This window comes from Ambystoma mexicanum, chromosome 2q (assembly GCF_040938575.1).
Source record: "Ambystoma mexicanum isolate Mex_15411 chromosome 2q, UKY_AmexF1_1, whole genome shotgun sequence".
Classification (NCBI taxonomy): Eukaryota; Metazoa; Chordata; class Amphibia; order Caudata; family Ambystomatidae; genus Ambystoma; species Ambystoma mexicanum.
In genome coordinates, this window is record NC_090924.1 from 1,449,371,392 (window position 1) to 1,449,393,333 (window position 21,942).

General features: G+C 43.3%; 1 protein-coding gene across 2 annotated transcripts in view; it reads right to left on the reverse strand.

Moving 5' to 3' along the window:
• Positions 1–1,053: 1,053 nt before the first annotated feature.
• The window catches only part of LOC138570261 (zinc finger protein 717-like), a 40,809-nt gene continuing 19,920 nt past the window's right edge, over positions 1,054–21,942 (reverse strand). For both annotated transcript variants that reach the window (XM_069649026.1, XM_069649027.1), the window contains exon 2: positions 1,054–4,059. In XM_069649026.1, the coding sequence (XP_069505127.1) occupies positions 2,145–3,203 (1,059 nt within the window). In that variant the 5' untranslated portion in view covers positions 3,204–4,059 and the 3' untranslated portion in view covers positions 1,054–2,144. The remainder of the gene's footprint in view (positions 4,060–21,942) is intronic.

Genomic DNA, 21,942 nt, shown 5'->3' on the forward strand with positions numbered 1-21,942 from the left:
AGCGGCAAAGTGAACAAGCTCTGAAATACGTAAGGGTCAAGATTAACCCCGGAAAAAGGGGGAAGTGAAAAGGTGAATGCTTGAAGAGAAAGATTTCTTTTGAACATTTATGCTTATTGTATTGAACTACCAAGAGACACTGAGGCAAATAACGTAAGAGTGTGAGCTGAAGAGAAAGTCAAAGTGGTCCTACAGAGGTTTATAGCAAAAGCCTAGCACATTAGAAAGTCTTCGACATGACGAAAAGGTGTGATCCCGACTGAGGGAGACCGGAAGTGTGATAAGCTAGGTGAAGGGAACCCCTGCAAGTGTTGTGATTACAAGGACGAGCCCGACCGAGGAAGGAATGCGTGAACTTTTGTTGTAATGTGAAAGAACCTTTGAAAGCTGAAATTAGTGACTTTAATGTGGAAGGTCAGGTGAGATTTGAGCCACGTTTTGAGCTGCCTTTCTTTTTAGAATCAGAGGCAGAGTGTCATCCTGTCTACCTTACTCTGTGCTTTCCAACGTGCGGGTGTGGGGGATAGAGACCTGACTCAGCCATTTTGATCCTTTTTGTTATAACACTGATTTTCCTTTGCTTAAATCTTCCCCTCTAAACACTTTTTGTATAAGAGATAGGGCAGCCATTAGGTTTTGTTAGTATAGGCCATTTTGATTTGACAGTGACTGACTAGGACTGTTTTCTCTTTATTATTTGATGGTAGAGACTACTCCCATCATAGTTAAAGGACAAACCCCGAAAACTGAATAAAGGTTTTGGAATTGCACCTCTTGTGTCAGTGTCATACGTGTGATACCATGCATCGCTTACAGCAGGGATTTCTGAGCTCACTACAACTCTCATAACGGGATTCCTTGTTGACAATTATTTGCAGGGAAATGCTATTTGGAAATGCCTAATAGGCCCTAGTTTAGAAGGGGAAGTGAAAACACCAAATACATGATTAAATTAACAACGAAATAAATGTAATTAATGTCCATCTGATTTGGACATATAACATGTGCATTTTCATGAGCAGAAAAGTCTCAAATAATTCAAAACAAACAACATTTGAAAAATGTATATAAAACACATGTATTATATATTTGTCACAATTATCAAAACATGTAATAACAACTTCCCTTTTTAATTGCCACAGCACCAATAATTAGAAACAAAGCTTTCTTCCCAAAAATAATTTCCTAAATGTCACAGAAAGTAAATATATCCACGTATTCCTGTAGAATCTACATCTGAAGCCTTTATGATATTTAGTGCACTGGTATTGGTTCTCTTCATTGTGGGTTCTCTCATGATGTGTTGCTTGCCTTCTCTTGCTGAAGCCGTTATGGTATTTAGTGCACTGGTATTGGTTCTCTCCATTGTGGATTCTCTCATGATGTGTTGCTTGCCTTCGCTTGCTGAAGCCTTTATGGTATTTAGTGCACTGGTATTGCTTCTCTCTATTGTGGGTTCCCTCATGATGCATTGCCTGCTTTCTCTTACTGAAGCCCTTATGATATTTATTGCACTGGTATTGCTTCTCTCCATTGTGGGTTCCCTCATGATAAGTTGGTTGCCCTCTCTTGCTGAAGCCTTAATGATATTTAGTGCACTGGAATTGATTCTCTCCATTGTGGGTTTTCTCATGATGTGTAGTTTGCTTTCTCTTGCTGAAGCCTTTATGATATTTAGTGCACTGGCATTGCTTCTCTCCATTGTGGGTCATGATGGTTTGGTAGCCTTCTCTTGCTGAAGCCTTTATAATATTTAGTGCACTGTTATTCACCCAACTGGTAATGCCCCCCTCTAAGTGTTATATTGCTATGAGTACCCAGGCACATCGTAGCAGTGCACTAATTGGTATTGTTCTCGAGTTGAGAAACATGTAGTCTCTTCTCCCTTTCCATAGCGCCCAGTCACAGAAGGAACCTCCGAAAGCCACGGCAGTGAGGGAGTCTCTCTCAAATAAATTGCATTTTCTAATTGAAGATTATCAGACAATCAGTGAACAAAGGTATTTACCTGCCCATGTTTTCTCATGGTGGGTCACATTGCTATTTAAACAGAAGTATTTCTTGCATTCAGTGCCCTGATAAGGGCTTTTTTGGTATGAAGGTTACCTTATGTTCGGTTAAATTTCATTTGTCAGTAAAGTCTTTCAGACATTCAGAACACTGATGAGGTTTTTCTCCAGTGTGTGTTCTAACATGCTGAATAAGGGCACTTTTTTGGCTGAAGCTTTTCTGACATTCAGCACAGCTGTAAGGTTTTCCCCAGTGTGGGTTCTTCCATGTATAGTTAGATTACCTTTATTAGTGAAGCATTTATGACATTCAGAGCACTGATGAGATGTTTCACCTGTGTGGGTTCTCTCATGTCTAGTTAGATTACCCTTATTAGTGAAGCTTTTCTGGCACTCAGAGCACTTATACGGTTTTTCTCCTGTGTGGACTCTATTATGCCTGTTCAGTTTGCTTTTACTATTGAAGTTTTTCTGGCATTCAGTGCACTGGTATGGCTTTTCTCCTGTGTGGGTTCTCTCATGTAGAGTCAGATTGATTTTGCGAGAGAAGCTTTTATGACATTCAGTGCACCGATATGGTTTTTCTCCTTTGTGTGTTCTAACATGCTGAGTAAGGGAAATCTTTTGGCTGTAGCTTTTCTGACATTCAGTGCAGTGGTAAGGTTGTGCCCCAGTGTGGGTTCTCTTATGTTGAGTTAGAGTACCTGTTCTAGTGAAGGTTTTCTGACATTCAGTGCAGTGGTAAGGTTTTTCCCCAGTGTGGGTCCTCTTATGTTGAGCTAGAGTGCTTGCTTCACTGAAGGTTTTCTGACATTCAGAGCACTGATAAGGTTTTTCCCCAGTGTGGGTTCTCTCATGTCTCGTTAGATCACCTTTATTAGCAAAGCTTTTCTGGCACTCAGTGCACCGATATGGTTTTTCTCCTGTGTGGACTCTATTATGCCTGTTCAGTTTGCTTTTACTATTGAAGGCTTTCTGACATTCAGTGCACGGATAGGGTTTTTCACCTGTGTGTGATCTCTCATGTACAATTAAATGGTCTTCCTGTCTGAAGCTTTTTGGGCATTCTGGGCACTGATATGGTTTTTCCCCAGTGTGGTTCCTGCCATGGATAGCTAAACTGCTTTTATCCCTGAAGGTTTTCTGACATGTTGGGCACTGAAAGTTTTTTTCCCCCCATGAAATGTCTCCCATGTTGTGTCAAATTGGGTTTCAGATTTTAGCTGGTCTGAAATTCAGGACATTGATAAGTACTTTGTTGCATTTTGTGAATTTCATGCAGTTAAATTGAAGCAGTTTATTTGGGTGGATAATATCCAACAAAATAGCAGCGCAAGAATTATGACATGCGCCTCTGGGTCTTTAGATCATGCTCATTATGAAAGGCTCAATATATTATTGATTAATTTGCAGTGTGCCCAGAGCCACTTTTATTGGGAGGTCATAGTTTGTCACAAAGGCGACCTAGGTTTGGCTGCAAACATTTCTTGATGAATCTCAGCGTTGCTTTTCTCATAGAGGACAGGCTGTTTTAATGACTGAAGCTTTTCTTAGAGTCATTGGCTCAAGGATTTTGACGGGCTTTGCATGCATTAAATTAAGAAAACTAAATGCAAACTTTGGGGATTTACTCCCATGTAGCGTCAGATTGAATTTACAATGGTGGCCCGTGTTGTGGGCAGTGCACGGATGTCTGTTTTCTTACTTGCACATTGTCTTACAAATAATGGGCTTCACCGTTGGCTGATTCCTTCTAATTATCAGTGATTCCATTGGATCACCAGTTGTATACTTCCCTTATAAGCTCTCAGTTTTCCCTGATTATCACACTGTGATTTTGGATGGAATGTATGTGTTAACAGAAACGCCATTCATAAGGTGAACTTCTCTCCACTGCCAGTTCGTGATCCTCTCAGACTTCTAGATGTGGTGTAATTTTCAGATCTTTTATGGCAGGTTCACGCCTTTCATGTACAATGTTTTATGGTGTTGGTTGCTCAGGGCATGTTACCAGTATACCATCTTGCTTTTCCATCCATGCTTTCGTCTCCTGTAAAATTAAAGAGAGAGATTATTTTTCTTTATGTTAAATAGGACATTGTATTGACATGTATATGATATTTCAGTGTAAAGTGGTAGCACTAGGAGAAAGGTTGCAGTGAATCAGAATTTGAGTTTCGTTTCTATGCATGGCTTTGAGGCAGTGCGCACACTGTGGGCTTGAGGGCACCGTGAAATGAAGATGATGATTTCCTAAATTGGGCCTTCTGCAGGATACACAACAGACATTAGAGCTACTCGGTGAAACTGTAATACGGAATAACCATGCAATGTAAATAACTCAATCATCCTATCAGTGGGGGCAAAGTAACATTGTATTCCTGTGCAGCACCCTAACACAAGTTTCCATTTAAGGAATTCTCAGGAAATGCATTGCACATATTGCCCTCTAACTCTCCCAGTTTTAGTGACAAGCACCATGACTCACCATCACAGCCCCCACAGAAAGCTCTTGTCACCATCTGCAACTTCCACTCTTACCCACGGACATCTGTGCCACATTGGCCACATCCATACCTCCAAGGCAACCCACAGTCTGTTGCGTATTCTGCTCGTATGCCCAACTTACAGTAGGGCAACAATGATTTGTATTTCCTCAATGCTCTGATCTGGCCTCAGCTGCTCTTGCATTCACAAGAAGAAGACCGCATCCAACAGTCAGCACAAAACTGATGTAACCACACCAAACACGCAAAACACTTCTCCAAAACTCCCACCAAAGAACCTTGCAGGTCTCCTCGGTGTTAGGCAAGATTGTATGTAGTAACCCTGTGGGAGACTACACCAGCCTTCTCCTCCTGGCAAAAGGTAACCCCAACCTTTGGTATAGGTCTGTACTACACAAGTTGGTAAAATGGCTGAGCAGCCAGGCTTACCTCAAGAGGGGTCAATGTGAGCTGTAGGGCTGTAACAGAGATTCACAGAGACAGGTCATCAAATAACACTTATACTCAAGGTTTCTTAATATAATAATTATTTATTAATTTGACAATCAGTTTTAAAATAAGCCTTCTTTAGAAGGGAACAACAGGCAATACTTAATTATACTTTTATACTTCAAAAATGCACACTCTCAGTTTCAGTAAACAAGTAGATACCCTTTTGGGATGGCACACAGACACTTCCCACAATTTGAGGTGACTTCATTTGTTAGGACACTGTGGACATTAATATATCACTTGTACATTTAAGGCAATACTGAGGTTTGTGGAAAAAGGAAAAGGTTAGGGAAGGAAACAAAGTTTAACAAGTTTGTCAAACAGGTTCGCACTTTTCAATCCCCCAATACAATATGGTTAACCCTTTCCCAGCTATACAAGTAAGGTATGTATGATTTTTTTGAGGGACAGATCAACACAAAATCAGAGGGTAAGAAGTGTATTCATGGAGCCAGGACAGCCAATGTCAATTGAGCAAAGTCTAGGGGAGCTGAGGCACTTCTTGAAGATTAGTACAAAAGTCTTGCATAATGTTAAAGAGAGTTTGCTGTAAAAAGAAATCACTGTTGAGCCACAAGTTGGGAGGCTTGTGAAAGGCAAAGCTGCAAGCAACTCTGCAAAATGCAGCAAATGCAAGTCTCCACTGAGAGCAAGCAAGCTACACACAACAAAAGGTAAGTACCCCTTAGTGCACAGTACCTTGAGTCTGTTCCTGTAGATCCGGTTGTTTGTGGGCCTCAGTCGTGGGGACAGGAGGGAGGCCATCTGGGGACTCCTGTACTACATTTCGAAGGTTGACGGCAGCAATGGGCACAGTACAAATCAGCGGCACTTCGCGGTTTCAGCTACTCGCAAAAAGCACCACTGCGGTTCTTGGACCCCTTGTGGACTTTCCTTGCTTCTGGGGTCCAGCACTCTATTGAGGTGGCTCAGGCTTGGTTAGTCCTGCTTCCAGGGAGTCCAGAGGATCGTCCTGTAGGTCCGGTCCGGCTTAAAAATCATGCACTCAATTCTATTGTTCCTGTCCTATGACACTCGGTTCCTGTAGCAGCAATGAAAATACAGCCAGCAGAGAGAGGGGTTTCAGTCGATTGGTCCAACCAACCCAAGGGGAGAAGTCCTTGCCGGGCTTCTCTAGTCGATTCGAATGCAGAGTTTCAGCAATGCTACTGGGTTTCACCGGGCAAACAAATGGTCCAGGAGTTACAGCGAGCTTCTCTTCCAAGTTCTTCTTCGGATTCCTTTGTCCAGTGGTTGACTCTACCTTCCATGCAAAAGACCTTGCCTTTTATGCAGGTTTCTACTATCATTCGCAGCCTAGCTGTCATCACACAGCAGGGTGACTGTCCTCCAAGGAAAGCCAGCAGGCCAATTTCCTTTGGGTGCATTCCTGTAACCAAGGGGATTAAGCACAGGGAGTTTTGGGTACCTCCCTCACTTCCTGCCCTGCCAGACACGCTGGAGCCAGAGACAAATGGAACAAAGGGACCAAACCTGGTTTGGCGCACAGAGTAAATCTCAAAAAGGACCTTTCCAACAAGAATGGTGAAAAAAGAAGATCGGGCCATTTTGACCAAATGGGCACCCATGGGTGCCATACTGCAGCTGAGAATTCAGTCTGCAGTAAAAACACACAATGGAAGAAAAAAGTAAACCACTGCCACCAGCCCTTAATTGTATAAAGTGTAACATAAAACTGTTACTTGAGAAAGTATACAAAGGGGATACTGAGTAACCCCTGTTACGCTCACCTGGTTCCCACAGGGGCGTCGATCGGACCCGGACAGCTGTGGTCTCCACCAACGTGATGCGTAGTGCTGAGATGACTGTCTGGACTGGCCCGCCTAATCTCGTCTGCTTGATCCGTAGAAGTATTCTCCTGCAAGTGGAGAAAGGGATTTAGCCATCCATGGATTTTAGTGATGGCCCCCTCCCACTGTTCTCGTTCTCCCCTCTTGTCACCTCCGATATCCCCTTTTAGTAACCTCACCTTATGTTTTTAAATGATGAGCTCTCCATCCTGCATGGCATGCAGGGGCACATAGATATCAGTTACTTCACTGGTTTGAAGGTGCTGGTGGAGTTCGAGGAATATTGACTCCGGGGTTTATAAAGTTCAAAGAGTTCAATATGTCTGATGATCACTCTTATTCCATTCCCTTGTTGAATTGCAACTGGTTCAAAAGAATATTGCCTGGAGACAGCTGCTGGCGTTCAGGTAAGAGTCTGTATTACCCAACACTGTCCGGTAAAAGTTGCATGAGTTTAACTTGTTGTTTTCTCCCTTTATAGGTGCGGCAAATGAAGATGAGGCGTATTAAAGGGTAATGCCTCCGGTGGTAAATCAGGTAAGCCTATGGTGGTAAGAGATTGTATTTTTCAGCTCTCTTGGCTCACCTTGTTGTTTCTTTTGTTTTCCCCCAGGTGCTGGAGTTCAGCGAAGAAAATGATGGGGGCAGCGCCGGATCGACAAATGCTGTGGGGACTGGTGAGTATGGCGCGGCGCTGCAGCTGGCGATGCGGCGCATGCAGAAATAATGTCCTTTAGTTCGAAGACGTGATGGATCCGGAATCAGGTAAGGATTGAAATAATGTCGGTGTTCTAACCTTTCCTTCTTCTTTCCTCTTTTGCTAGGAGCTCTGGATTCGAAACGGGCGTGGCTGAAGACTGGATGTTGACTGCAGGCACGGGGAGTGTTACGCTGCTTGATGCACAATAATGTGAAGCGTGTGTTGCTGATTGGGCGTAGTTTAAATAGCCTCCTAAATAGTTCCAAGTAAGAAGTTCCCCAGAACCACACCAGAGTAAAAAATAGTCCCTGTAACAAAATACTCCCACCTAAGCCTCACGTTGGCTTGGATTCAGTTGCAGCATGGTCTGCATGAGGTAAGTAATGTCTATGAGCCTGGCACCTATGGCACCAGGACTGATTTCTATTACTAGCCTGGTGCCTAAGGCGCCAGGACTGAACCCAGACAGCCCCTAGCCGGGGCTGCTGGGGTTTTAGTAAATATCTGGATGCCTGCTCCTGGGTCTCATGGGCTTGGTCCGGATGCCCGGGGGTAGGCATCATGACAGTAAATTAGTGGTGCTGCGTCTACAAAGTAACAAAAAGTAAAATCAATTTCACTTATGACTAAAAATGGATTATATACCAAAACAAAAAAGATATGCCTCCAACATAATTACCTCACAGAAACTGCACTGCAAGAAGCAACAGCAGACCTACACAACAGTTACAACAAAAACGTACCAGAAACTAGTAAGTAAACTTAATTTTTCTTACATATTTCTAAACTTTCTGTACTAGGTACACTAAAAGTAATATATATATATATATATATATTTTTTTTTTTTTTACACAAAAATGTCCAGTACTTTGGAATGACGAACAAAATTTCCCACGTGAGGAAATGACTGATGACAGTGATACTAATGGTAGAAACTTCTTTATATAAGCAAATTAATAATCATTACTTTATGTTTACTTAACATATATATATTTTTTTAACAGACCATACAAACATTGAAAATAATATAGCAAAAGAGACATTACAAAATACTCTGCAGCACATGGAACAAAAATGGATATGCATATGGAAAATTTTAAAACATTTTGTGGAGGACCACATAAACGAAAAATTAAATATTGCCCCCATGCACCTGTTCCCCCTCTCCATGTCCCAGTCAACTATCCCCAAACCCTCACCACCAAGAAAAACGTTATGAGACTTCATCCCCCTCCCATCCATCCTCTCCAAACCCCTAATTCCCCTGTATTTGTGTCAGTTTCTGCTTCCCCCTCTCTTTCATAAATTTTATATTATGTGTGTTTTAATTCAGTCCTTTGTGTTTTATTTTTTTAACCATGATATACCGTCATTTGGCAAGAAGGTTATTGTACCGTCATAAAACTAATACCGTGACACCCCTAGATCTGGCTAATACTTTGAATTCCACGAAGGAAGAGAATTCATGTGAGAATCTTATAAATATCTTCAACGACCAATTCACAAGAATCCTTGACCAACGGGAGGATAGCTCAGCGGCAGCGTGCGCGTCTTGGAAGCAAGACGACACGAAGCAACCACAGGTTCGATCCCCGGGTCCGCACTTAGAAACCTCTGGGTGTTTAAGAGCGTTATAAATACGTAACTAAGACAAAAAAAAACCAAAAACAAAACCACAATTACGCAACTAAGAAAAACAAACAATTCCTGTAATAGCGCCTCGATGCCTGCGGGCTGTGTGAGCGCTTTATAAATGTAAAAAAATAAATAAATAAATATGCTCCACTCAAACAGTAACTTGTAAGGCCCAACAAAAAACAACAGAATTGGTTTAATGCTGAAAAAGCAAAAAGAAAAAGCAGAAAGAAAGTGGCCAAAAGATCCCTCTGTTAGCAACAAGGAAAACTGGAAAAAGTTAGACCATACTTAAAGAGATAAACTGACATTAGCAAAAAAAACAAAAAAAGACTACTATAATGATCAAATCAGCTCAGCGTCCAACTCCACAGGCAAACTCTTCCAAATCCTTAAATCAAGCGACAAACCTGCCACTTTATCTCCTCCATTCCAACTAGCTCAAGGAGACTGAAATTGTACAAACAGTGTTCCATAACAAAGTTATGAAAGCCCGGGATACAATACAAGCATGCACAATAATCAATCAATCTTCTATTCAACTTAATTCTGTGATAGAGCCCACCCACCCTGAGCTGGCTAAATTCCAGTTCTCCCAAATCACAGTGATTGAAATAATCAAAGTCCTTGCATCCACCAAGTGTACCTCCTGTACTAAAAATACCCTTCCCCCCAAACTGATCCTTGACAATGCCAAGCTCTTTGCCCCCTTTCTTTATAGAAAGGTTAACTCGTATTTTAGAGACAATAAGGTACCCACAGCCATCAAAACGGTAACGGGTGACGCCACTTGTAAAAAAGCCTGGCCTACACCAACGTGAACCAGTCAATCACTGACCTATCACGAATTGCAACTTTCTCCTCAAAATTTTGGATAAAGTTGCAACAAACCAATTGCAAAAATAGATCAACCAGAATAATTTACTACATACCCAACAATCGGGATCCAGAGATGCCCATGGTACAGAATCAGCCTTATTGGACCTCCAGAATAAAATGTTGGGAATAATAGACAAAGGCAAATCAAGATTACTAATCCTGCTGGACCTCTCGGCAGCTTTTGATTTGTTAGACCATCAGAAGCTCCGAGAGGCCCTGGAGAAGTCAGGCAATTGTTCACCAGATACCATTGAGTGCATAGCCTCATTTCTAGGAGATAGGAGCTCCAGGATACAATGGGGTGACCATACAGCAGTCTCCCAAATGGTGGACTGTGGTGTGCCTCAAGGAGCCAGTTTGTCACTGTTGCTCTTTAACATCTATATGCGGTGTCTCTGCACCCTCCTCACCAACATGGGCATATTCTTTACGGACTTTGCATATGGCACACAATTGGTAATTGAATTGACTGGATGCCACGCCACTGACAACTGTAGCCTTGACTTTATCTATAACTCCATTGAGGCATGGATGAAGGCAAACTGGATGTGCCACAATGGAGGGAAAACTGAGCTCATGGTGTTTGGCTCCTCTCAAGCACGAGCTAAACTAGACCGAGCTTAAGCGACCTTCAAAATTAAAAACTTGTCTGTGAAGGTCTCAGACAAAGTGAAGACTCTTGGTGTGTTCCTGCAGGCCTCTCTAGGAGCAGATGCACAGGTGGCATATCTTAAATAGCCATGCCAATACCACCAAAGACTGCTAAGTAAATCAAACCCCACTTGAGCCAGCAAAACAGCTCTACTATCGCTAGAGCCCTCATAATATCTCAACTGGATTATGGAAACTCCCTAATGCTAGGTGCCAGCAGAAACTGTCAAGTCATTCAAAACAATGCCATAAAGACAATCACCGGCAAATCTAAAAGAGTCCATATCACAGAGAAGAGGAAAGCCCTCCACTGGCTCTCTATTGAAGACCGAATTGCCTTCAAGTCAATGTCTCTTGTACATCATTGTCTATACGGCTGTGCCCCAGAATATCTCAAAAAGCAAATCAACCCTTATGTACCCAGCCGGACTCTAAGATCCGGAAACAAAGGGCTTGTCAAAGCTGGGCACACTAACAAAACCAACAGCCTAGGTCAGGCTTTCCCTAGCCTACCCACAGCTGAATGGACTCCCACTTAATCTTCGACTTGAGCCCAACTACTTGAAGTTCAGAAAAAACCTGAAAACTGCAGTTAAAAAAAAAAACACAGCCATCAAGATCTCCCCATACTGACTGACCGTGCTTTACAATTGTCTTGTCTCCCTTTGTTGTCTGTATCTTCTTGTCAGCACCCTGATGTCTGTGGTCTGCAGTGAAAGTGAAGAGCAATGTAGAGCAGATTCCATTACACTATGGAATCTGCATAAGTGCTTTATTTGGGGCAATAAATATCAAAGGATAGTAAACTAATAATCCCTGATGGAGCAGCAGCTATACGTGCGACACTATTGCCCAAAACTGTAAAGCACATGCAAAAATTCCTCGGCATATGCAATTATTGCAGAGCATGGATAATTTATTATGTAGCATACACACCGGCCTTATTCCAGGCGCTCAAAGAGGCTCAGAAGGAAAGTACAGCAATCACGTGGACACAAGAAATGATAAACAGCCTTTTACAAAATAAAAGACACAATTTCAGAGTCACCGGTCCTGGCGACCCCAGATTACGATCGGGAATTCTACTTATTTTTGCACTGTAACAGTACTTTTATGACTGTAGTGTTAACCCAAAAAACATCATTGGGCCACAAGCCATTGGCCTACTACAGTGGCACTCTAAATTCTGTGATGCAAGGGCACTTCGCATGAGAACAAGCTCTCATGGCAGCTGCCTTTGCAATAGAGAGGAGCGCCACCATAGTTATGGGGTGCTCAGTGACACTATTCGTTGAGCACTCTTTGCCATACTTCAACGATCAAAATCAACACTTACTAGACAGCGGGCCACAGCATATGAAATTATAATCTCAAACCCAAACATACACATTGTATGTTGTAAAACAGTCAACTCAGCCACTTTCATCACAAAGCCCTGCACAGTGGAAGACATGCAGGTACATGATTGCGCCACCTATGAAGGGGAAGGTGACGATATACTTTGTAGATGGGTCAGCATCAATAAAACGCAGAGACGGGTGAAAAACATGTAGGAGCCGCAGTGGTGAGGTTAAAGGGAGAAGAATATGATATAGTGCAGAAACACCCCTCCACCCCCCCCCCCCGCATTATGCAGCTCAGGCTGCAGAATTAATAGCGCTCATAGAAGAGCTACACACAGCAAAAGGATGTGCAGTAACAATATACTCTGATTCCACCACGGTACATGCTGCATTGTCACAATGGCTAAGAAGAGGATTCAGGAGAGCAGACGGGTCCCCAGTGCAAGATGCAGTTATTGAATGATCTGATAGACGCATTAGCCAAACCCTCAGTGTTTGCAGTGATGAAATGCCAAGCCCACACCAACAACAATGACGTCATTTCATTGGGAAACACGGCAGCAGACACCGCTGCAAAAGAGGCAGTGCACTTCAATAAATAAGCCCCAAATTGAAGAATGTATACTGAAAAAGAACGTACAGGAAGAAAAGGAAGAAGGATATAATTCACTGACCATTACACAAATAATAAAGTTGCAGAAACATGCCCCCACTGAGGAACAAGAATTAGGGGTAAAAACCAAGTGACCTCCTTTGGCATCAGGAAATGAGTGGGAAGGTAGTAATGCCCCAAGAATTATTAAATGTATTAACTGTAGCTTTTCAACAACTCCACTTCCCAGCACATACTTTCAAACAACACGTAGCAGCAGACATTCATGAAGATTGGTTCATTCCAAACCTCCAGGAACACTTGAGTAAAATGACAATAGTATACATCACATGCCAAACATATAACTCTGGGATGACCCTTCGAACACTGCAGGGACTGCTCCTGAGCCCAACTCGGCCATTCCGACAGTTCCATATAGATTACGCTGATATGGGAGAGCGGTGCAATGGAGCAAGATACCTTATAGTTGTGGTCTGCCCCTTTTCTCACTGGGTGGAAGCAGGACCTTGTGCACACCCAGATGCAAAATGCGGGGCAACATTTCTGGTAAGAGAGGTATTCCCAAGGTGGGGAATTTGTGACGTCAAACGATCAGATAATGGAACCCTTTTTGTAAATGACCTTTCCAAAGAAGTAACATCTCTCTTAGGGGTGAAACACAAACTGTGTTTGATTTACCACCTGCAAGCAAATGGGGTGGTCGAGAAGATAAACAGCCTCCTCAAAAGCAGGCTCTCCAAACTGTATCACACACTAGAAAAAGAATTGGGCGTATTGCCTGCCCGAATGGCACTGTTCCAGCTACGAACACAGCCAAGTAAAGACAATCATTTGTCCCCACACAAAATAGTGACAGGAAGATGCATTCAGACACCATTGTCTCCAGTGAGACGAGCATCAGATGATCATAGAGCTGCCACAGTGCTGGGAGATGAATTTAGGGAATATCTAACCCAACTCACAAGAGCGGTAAGGAGCACAGCCAAACAAATAGCACCCCCATTGACACGGGAAGGAGAAACGAATACAAACACCCGAGAAACAGACAGTCCAATGTCCCAGTTAATGCCCTGAGAGTTTGTGTACGTGCGCAGCTTTCGGCGGAGATGGAATTCTCCAAAATTTCACTGCCCTTATGAAGTAGTGTACTGCACACCTTCTGCGGTAAAGGTTAAGGACCTGAAAAATTGGATACACCTCTCTGATGTAAGAAAAGCACACAGCATCACAGCGCCCAATGGATAACAGCCACAAGAGCAGGAAACTGCTGTGCCATGATCAAAAAGCAAACTAGGGTCTACAGGTCCACATAGTGTTTTCTAAAGAAGCAGAATTCAAACACTAAATCAATTTAAAATAGTTGTTTAGGCTGCAGGGGAGGAAAGCAGACAGACACAAATTCTGGAACTGAGAAGTGTCTATTTTAACAACACTCCCGTCCCCTGCACACCATCAAAGGTGAATAAATCAGTCACATGAATTCAAATGATATTCAACAAAAATCAATGTTTTACTTGTAAAAAAAAAATGCTTCCAGATTAAAAGCTTATCTTAAAGCAAATATGTCAACTCAAGAGTTCAAATACATAGATCAAATACAGGATAATTGAAAAAAGAGGTTAATGATCAATCTCCTTATGGTTAGAAAAACAGAATAGGGTTCCAATTTAAATGTTGCGAACTCTACGCGTTTCGGGTGACGACCCCTTCTTCAGGAGCATAATAATCTGTAGGGATATACAGTGAAGGCCTATCAGTTCATTACACTGCCACGCTAGAGGCTGTGTAGTTATGGTTAAGTTGCTGTTTCCATAGGAAGAGCACTTTTTGGGCGGCTTATAACTCCGCTCCCCCTGGACGAATCCTCGCCAGACTTTGCACTCTGAATTGTTTTGCAAAGTTTGGTGATGTTTGGTCCAGGGGGGGGGGAAAGTTATAGGGGGATCCCAAAACGTCTTTTTTTCCCCATAGACTGAATCGGGGAAAAAATGTGCGCACGCCTATAGGCCAAACCGCTGGACGGATTTTCACCAAATTTGTGGCAGGCGCAGGGGTTGGTCCCGAAAGCGAGCTTGTGTAAATTTGGTGACAATACGTCCAGTAGTTTCCTTTAAAACGACCAAAGAGTAGGTCTCAAAAAATGTGTGATATCTATGTCCGCTCCGCGGTCACACTTCCCTGTTCGACCCGCTGACAAGAAATCGAAAGGCTAATCCGTAGCGTCATGTCCTCGGACATGTGACGCTTTCACTGATTGGTTGTGGAACAGCGTGAAGTGCGTCAGATTCTTTTGCTGCGCAGGCCATCTTTTGTTCGTGTTTTGGTTGTACACGGACATCGCCAGTAATACATATAAAACAAGACACCATTGCACTTGTTACACTTATGAAATACTGTTTCGGAAGGTGAGCGTTAATGAGGCTGGGATGGGATGTGGGAGCAGGAAGGCTAAAAGTGGTGTTTTTTTTGTCACCAAAGTCATACGGTAAACTGAAAGTTGATACTCATATACAGCGAACAATTACTGCATCTGTGTTACAAAGTATGTAGAATAATATTGCAGTCAGACTGGTGTCCTAGAGTTTGAAATCTGAGCCAGCCACCTGCACTGTTCGTTGGAAACAGCGGTTCTGCAAGTGTATAGGAGTAGCGGTTCTCATGAATGGATTCTCATATGTAGTTGAGAACAGAGAATGTATTTGCATTCTGAGTGAAGGTCACTTGGTTTAGTTTTATGGTTGTGAGCACAGTAGGTCCATGCATCCATCTAAAACCATAAGGGGAAATAGTTTTTTGACCTTGAGCGAAAGGGAAACTTAACCAACAATGTAGGGAGCTAAAGTTTCCCAAAAAATACCATTTGATAAGGTTATGTTTCAAAAACGTTTGTAAGGCACATGAAATCGAATTTAGGTACTGCTATGTTTGTCTAACTGCACCTATGCCTATTACTGCCTAGCATTGTGCGCCCTAGCTTGAAATCGATTCTTGGTATGGATGTTCCATCCATCTGACTGTTTCACTACTTAACATGCAACTATGTGCATGTCATCAGCTCACCCTATAACAATGTACTCATTGCTTGCCTGCCTGGCTTAACCACACCTTTATGGTACTGATTGTTAATGCTGTCCACCTGTGATTCAACGAGCTGCATTGTGTCGCGCCATGCCACTTCTAGTCAACCCTGCTTAGAGCCCCGATTTAACTCACCGTGCCAGTTTGCTCGCCTGCCTACCTTACACCCTCCGTATTGAACCACCTGTCTCAGGTCGGTGTGGCCCATATTGAATCCCAGGTGCATTCCATCATGCTTTTTAGGTCTCTCCCTATCCCCTACTACTTCAGGCCTTACATGTTGCCATTATCGCTCAGCTACTCTCTGCAATAGCACCCACACTTCTCCTGTGTGCGCTCTCCCCAACCGTCCACCCCCCACAGCCTCCTCTGCCTTCAAATAGTGCTACCCATCCTAGACCTCACCTCCAGCCATTGCCTAGATCTGATCCCATAATGGGCTGTCCCGTGATTACTACTACTGAACAGTACTTTAGCAGCAATAGCACCAACCAATATCTGAATGACCCGGCTCTCTGGTTGGAACACTTCGCTAGGAAACCCACCCCAATTCAACCTTGCTCCCTCTTGCTTAGAAACTCGTGACTCAGCTCAAGATTCCGCCTATCTCACTCTCGCAGCAAAAGCTCCAAACACACCATGCATACACTACCTCTTTCACCCTCACCCACCTCTACGTTGAAACCCACTACCACAGTAGCCAAATTGCCACAGATCAAGGGCGCTCTAATCAACGCCAGATCTTTTCCAGCTCATGTATTAGACATTGCCGACCTCATCACAACCTTAGAACTGGACTTTGTTGCCATATCTGAAACATGGCTAGATGCCGCTTCTGGCCCTTCAATGTCCTTGGCTTTACCGCCAGACTACGGCATCACACGATGCGACAGTACCACCTCCCAATCTAGAGGCGGTGGAGTGGCCTTCATTCATAAAAACTCTCTTGGGCTAAGAGTGGCGACCAACTCCAAACTTGAGTCAGCCAAACTTCTTTCAGTCAAACTACCTCTAACGCCCACCCAAACCACCACCATCCACCTTATCTACAGAGCCCCGGGTCCTGCACCATCCTTTGCTGGAGAAATCTCCTCCCTTCTCCTTGACAATACTAAAACTAACTCGCAAATTATCATCTTAGGTGACCTCAATCTGGGTCTTGGTGACCCCAAAGACTCTACGGCATCTGACCTGGAGAATATACTAGTTGATGTCGGCTTTTACCATGCACATTAAAGAACCGACCCATACCAAAGATAGGACCCTTGACTGGCTAGCCGGCTCCAACTGTACTATCAACACCATCTCTAATACCCCTTTTCTATGGTCCAACAACCACATCATCACTTTCAATATAGAAGCAGCACTGCGTGCCCCGACTATGTTAGCCCCCCCCACTAGAAATAAAAGGGACATAACCAAGGAAAAACTTCTCCCATTGTTACTCCCTTCTATCAACGCCGACACATACTCCTGCACGGACCCTAAAGCCCTAGCCGACGCCTAAAATCACAGCATGATTACCGCTATAAATTCTATCGCCCCTATCAAACTCAGGAAGTCTAAACCACATGCACACCTCAACTCCTGGTTCACACCTCAGCTGAGATTGCTCCACAAAGCTAAACAGTGCGCTGAACATCGTTGGAAAAGTCACCCCTCTGATGAACATAAAGACATCTTCTTCCTTGCCTCCCTTATCTATAAAGGTGCCATTATTACAGCCAAAAAGGAGTCCTTTAATAACAGCATCGTACAAGCAGACTCGAACACAAAAGAATTGTTTAAAATTCTAAAAGAACTCGAATCCCCAGCAAACCCCCCGTCTCCCGACACCTGCACTAAAGAAAGTAAATGATCCACAAACATCCAGTCCGCTTTACTGAATAAAATCTCTACCTTACAATCGAAGGGAAGGGTCGTCACTCCAGACTGTCCTAACATTAAACCTTTTGCCTTTTCCCCACTCTCTACCGCTGAGGTAGAAGACATGAAGCAAATCAAAACCTCAAATTACCAAGGCGATCCGTGCCCTGCTCCTATCATTAAGGAATCTGCCCATGACCTGGCCCCATTTATCACAGCCTTCATTAACTCCTCATTTAAAACAGGCGTTGTCCCGGACAATCTCAAGGACGCATGGGTGATCCCTTTGCGTAAAAAGCCATCCCTTGACCCAAGCAGACCTACCAATTTCAGACCCATAACTACCGTCCCATTCCTGCTGAAGATCTTAGACCGTGCGGCATACCTACAGATTCAAGACTATTTGCAGTCTAACGATCTCCTCGGTCTACGGCAATCTGGATTCTGCCCTAGGCATGGGACGGAAACGGCTGTAATAGATTTAAAATCTCAAATTGAGGTCCTGAAAGGCAATGGGAAACTAGCAATGTTACTTCTCCTAGACCTCTCCGTAGCCTTCGATCTGGTCAACCACCAAATCTTATGCCGACACCTTCACTCTGCTGCCCACTTCTCGGACTCAGCCTCGCAATGGATCAAATCCTTTCTGAGTAACAGATCCATGAGGGTCTTTTCGCGTTCTGCAGCTGCTGACCCCACTCCAATTCACTGTGGAGTGCCCCAAGGATCTTGTGTGTCACCCACACCCTATAACGTTTTCACAAAACCGCTCATTGATGTACTTGATTATCTGGGTGTCTCCTACACCAACTATGCCGACGACAACCAGATACTCATCCCCATCACTGGCGATTATCTACGTGACACTAAGGCCTTGAACGACGTTTAACTGGTCATCCAGGCCTGGATGGCACAACACGAACTATGCCTTAACGACGACAAGACGGAGCTCCTCATCTTGGGCTCCTCGCAACGTTTTAGCTAACTAGATCTGTCTTACCAGTCATTTACCATTGATGGAAATACCATCAAAGTCTCTAAATACACAAAAACTTTAGGTTTCTACCTTGACGCCACCCTATCCTTGTCTCGGCAAACAAATGCAGTCAGATCAGCCTCTGCTTACATATGTAAACTTATTGCAGCTGCCAGACCGTTTCTGACTACTCCGAAACAGCGTCACCCTTGCCAGAACGCTCATTATGTCCAAAATTGACTACTGCAGTGCCCTCTACCTAGGGACTAGCCAAGCCAATCTGAATAAACTACAAATTACCCATAACAATGCCATTAGGGCAGCCTTAAACATCCCAAGAAACCACCAGAATCCAGAACTAACCTACACTGGCTTTCGGTCAAGCAGAGAATCTCACTGAAAACACTGGCCCTCATGCACAAATGCCAGGCCAACAAAGCCCCCCTCTATCTCTGCAACCGGCTTTCCCTCCATTCCTCCACTCGACATCAAAGAACGGCCCAGTCCCACAGCCTATCCATTCCCAGGTTCAAACTCCAAAAAGCAGGGGGCACAAGCTTCCCTGTCTTAGCCTCCAAACTTTGGAACACCCTCCCAGCTACCATCAGATCCGAAGGTTCCTTCAACACCTTCAAGTTGAAAACAAAATCCTGGTTCTTCGAGCAGAACTGAATTGCTATCACCTCACAGCTATCCCTGAGATCCGCTCCTTGTACAGTTTCGGTTTCTTAAACCTCACCTGTGATCGCCTTCTATAATTCATGTGTCTGCATTCTATTCATGTATATACCTTTGCACGCTAGTCTTGTATATAACCGTGCCTGTATATAAAATGTATATCTGCACAAGTTGCGCCCGGATGCCCCTGGGCCGGATGGTGCGCGTTACAAATAAACAAAATACAAATATCAGTTCACGCAGATTCTTTGCTGCAAACACATTGCTGTCTGACTTTATCCAAAACCAATGGAGGCGGTAAATATCATGTAAGTTTAATTTTGACGGCTCTACACCGGACCGAGTTTAAATTTGTTATTGCCAGAACAATAAATTTGACAACATAACTGAAGTATTACTTTTCTGTGCATTTGTCATTTTTTTCCACTTACGAAGAGTGCGGACTCTCCACCTTTGCAGGCTATGATTAGACTTACCCTTGTTCAACGCTAATATTTCGTCCATAAAATGTCACGTTTGACCCCATCGCTTTGTGTGTCAGTTTGCACGTTCTTTTGGTTTTTTTTTTTTAAATCATGAGATGTATTTTTTTGTTACTTGACCATTAATTTTGGCTTTGTAACTGAAGGACCATCTTTGTGTGTAGTTGTCATTTTTTTGTAACTTATGGAGAGTGCAGATTCTCGGCGTTTGTAGCTTGTCAATAGATTTACCCATGTTCAATGCTAATATTTCCTTAAAATGTAATGTATGACCACTTTGATTTCTGTATCAGTTTCCATGTTCTTTTTGTCTTTTTTGACATCGCTTCCTGAAGGCTGGGTATTGATACGTACTTTCTCTTATGTTTTTTCTACCAGCTACATCCTGCCTCACTGTACTTGCCATGGATTTCAGCTGCCGAGTGATGGCTTCTTTGGACGTCAGATGCAACTGATGGTGACCGGCTGCCTGTCCGTCACAATTTTGTGGGATAATCGCGCCGGCCCCATTTGTCCATACGCTGAAATGGCCATTAGGAGTAACATAACCTCTTTTATGGTGGTGTAGGCAGAAAGGTCATGGCGACGTCTTGGAAATCACTGTGCGAACAAAGCGGTTGCTTTATCGAAAACGCATACTTTGTGTATACGAAAAGAACAACGTGTGGCTCACCATTAACATTTTCGAGGATGCACGTAGATGCACATAGACACAATGTTACACTTTCATTGAAAATGGGAATAGTCTGATGCTTTCGAACAGTGAAATAAAACTACTTTACAAATTCTAAAATGTAAATGTTTTCTTTTAAAAAACAATGCATTGTTTCAAAATGAAACATGCTATGTTGTACGTTGCTGTATGTTCATTTTCAGGTTCTGCATCACGGCACATATTTTTACTTTTTGTAGGCTGCCATGGAAAGCAAAGAGGGGACATGTATGGAACAACCGCCTTCCCTTTCTATGGTGGCCATCTTGGAAAAGGATTTTGTTTTGTAATCCGGGCCGCTGCAGGCGAGCCGGATTATAACGACAAAGCCTATTTTTTATTACCACACGTTACTGCTGTTAAAATCTAGATTGTTAATTGCAAATCTTATTACGTCTATGTGCTTTACTGCGAAATATAAAGTAGATGGAGTGTATGCGATTTTTTTTTTTTAAAATATGTTTGCACTGTGAAAGGTGGTTCTTAAAGGAACATTTACTTTGTTTACGGATTGGCGTTTTTTTTTTGGTAGGACAGCTAATAAATTTGCAAACGGAAATGAGAAAAGAGGCCCCAAACAGTAATATGGGGGGGTAGGTGTACGGCAGAAAATGCTGTGCGTTTGTTATTTGTAAGGTAAGGGCAGCGTTTCTCATGCTCCTTCATTACAGCAGTGTTGCTGTTTCTTGGGGAGGAGGAATGGCCTTAGCTGATGTTTTCAGATAACTAGAACTTGTGCTAAAAGTATGTAATGTGCACTACATTGCTAATGGCTGACTATCAATACGTGTTGGAGCTGTGCAAGGGAAATGTTGAAGGTCGCCGTTCCTACATCAATATGAAATGTATTTCCACACTGTCCACTAGGCATACATCTTATTGTTAAGTGTGTACGGATCGTCGGGCACGTCACCGTGCTGTACGCCAGCATATGGTCATGTGGCATTCTGCGCAAGGTGTGTAATTAAGTCAGAAGTTACTTTACATATTGGTTATGTGCCACTACTGAAAACCGATGACCTTTAGCAAAAAATCGTTCTTAAAGGGGCGTTATGGTTAAGTTGCGCTACTAAAAAGCTATGCAATTCCGTAAAAAAACGTTGTTAAAAGGATGTTATGGTTACAAGTAAAATCTAAAAACCCCTGAAACATGGGTAACCACTCTTGAAAAACCCATCAAGATCCAACAGGACCTCCAATATGACCTTTGCTTTCACAGAGAAGGGAAAGTGCCTATGGGATCAAACAAACACTGCAACAAAACACTCATCCTCTGCGACATGAAAAAAGGCACAGCAGCACTAATGGACACTTACTGGGTATGAGCTTACCTGCACCTCCCACCATCATGGAGAGGCACTTGTGCCCTGGCCACAGTGCATTCAGCCCTAGTGGTAATTTCTCACAGCTATGTCCAGGGAGAGAGGGTGCCGCGCCCCAGTCAACACCCAAAGAACACCCCCACATATGACATCATATCGGAAGAGGAGTTGCTGTATACGGTGTCTCA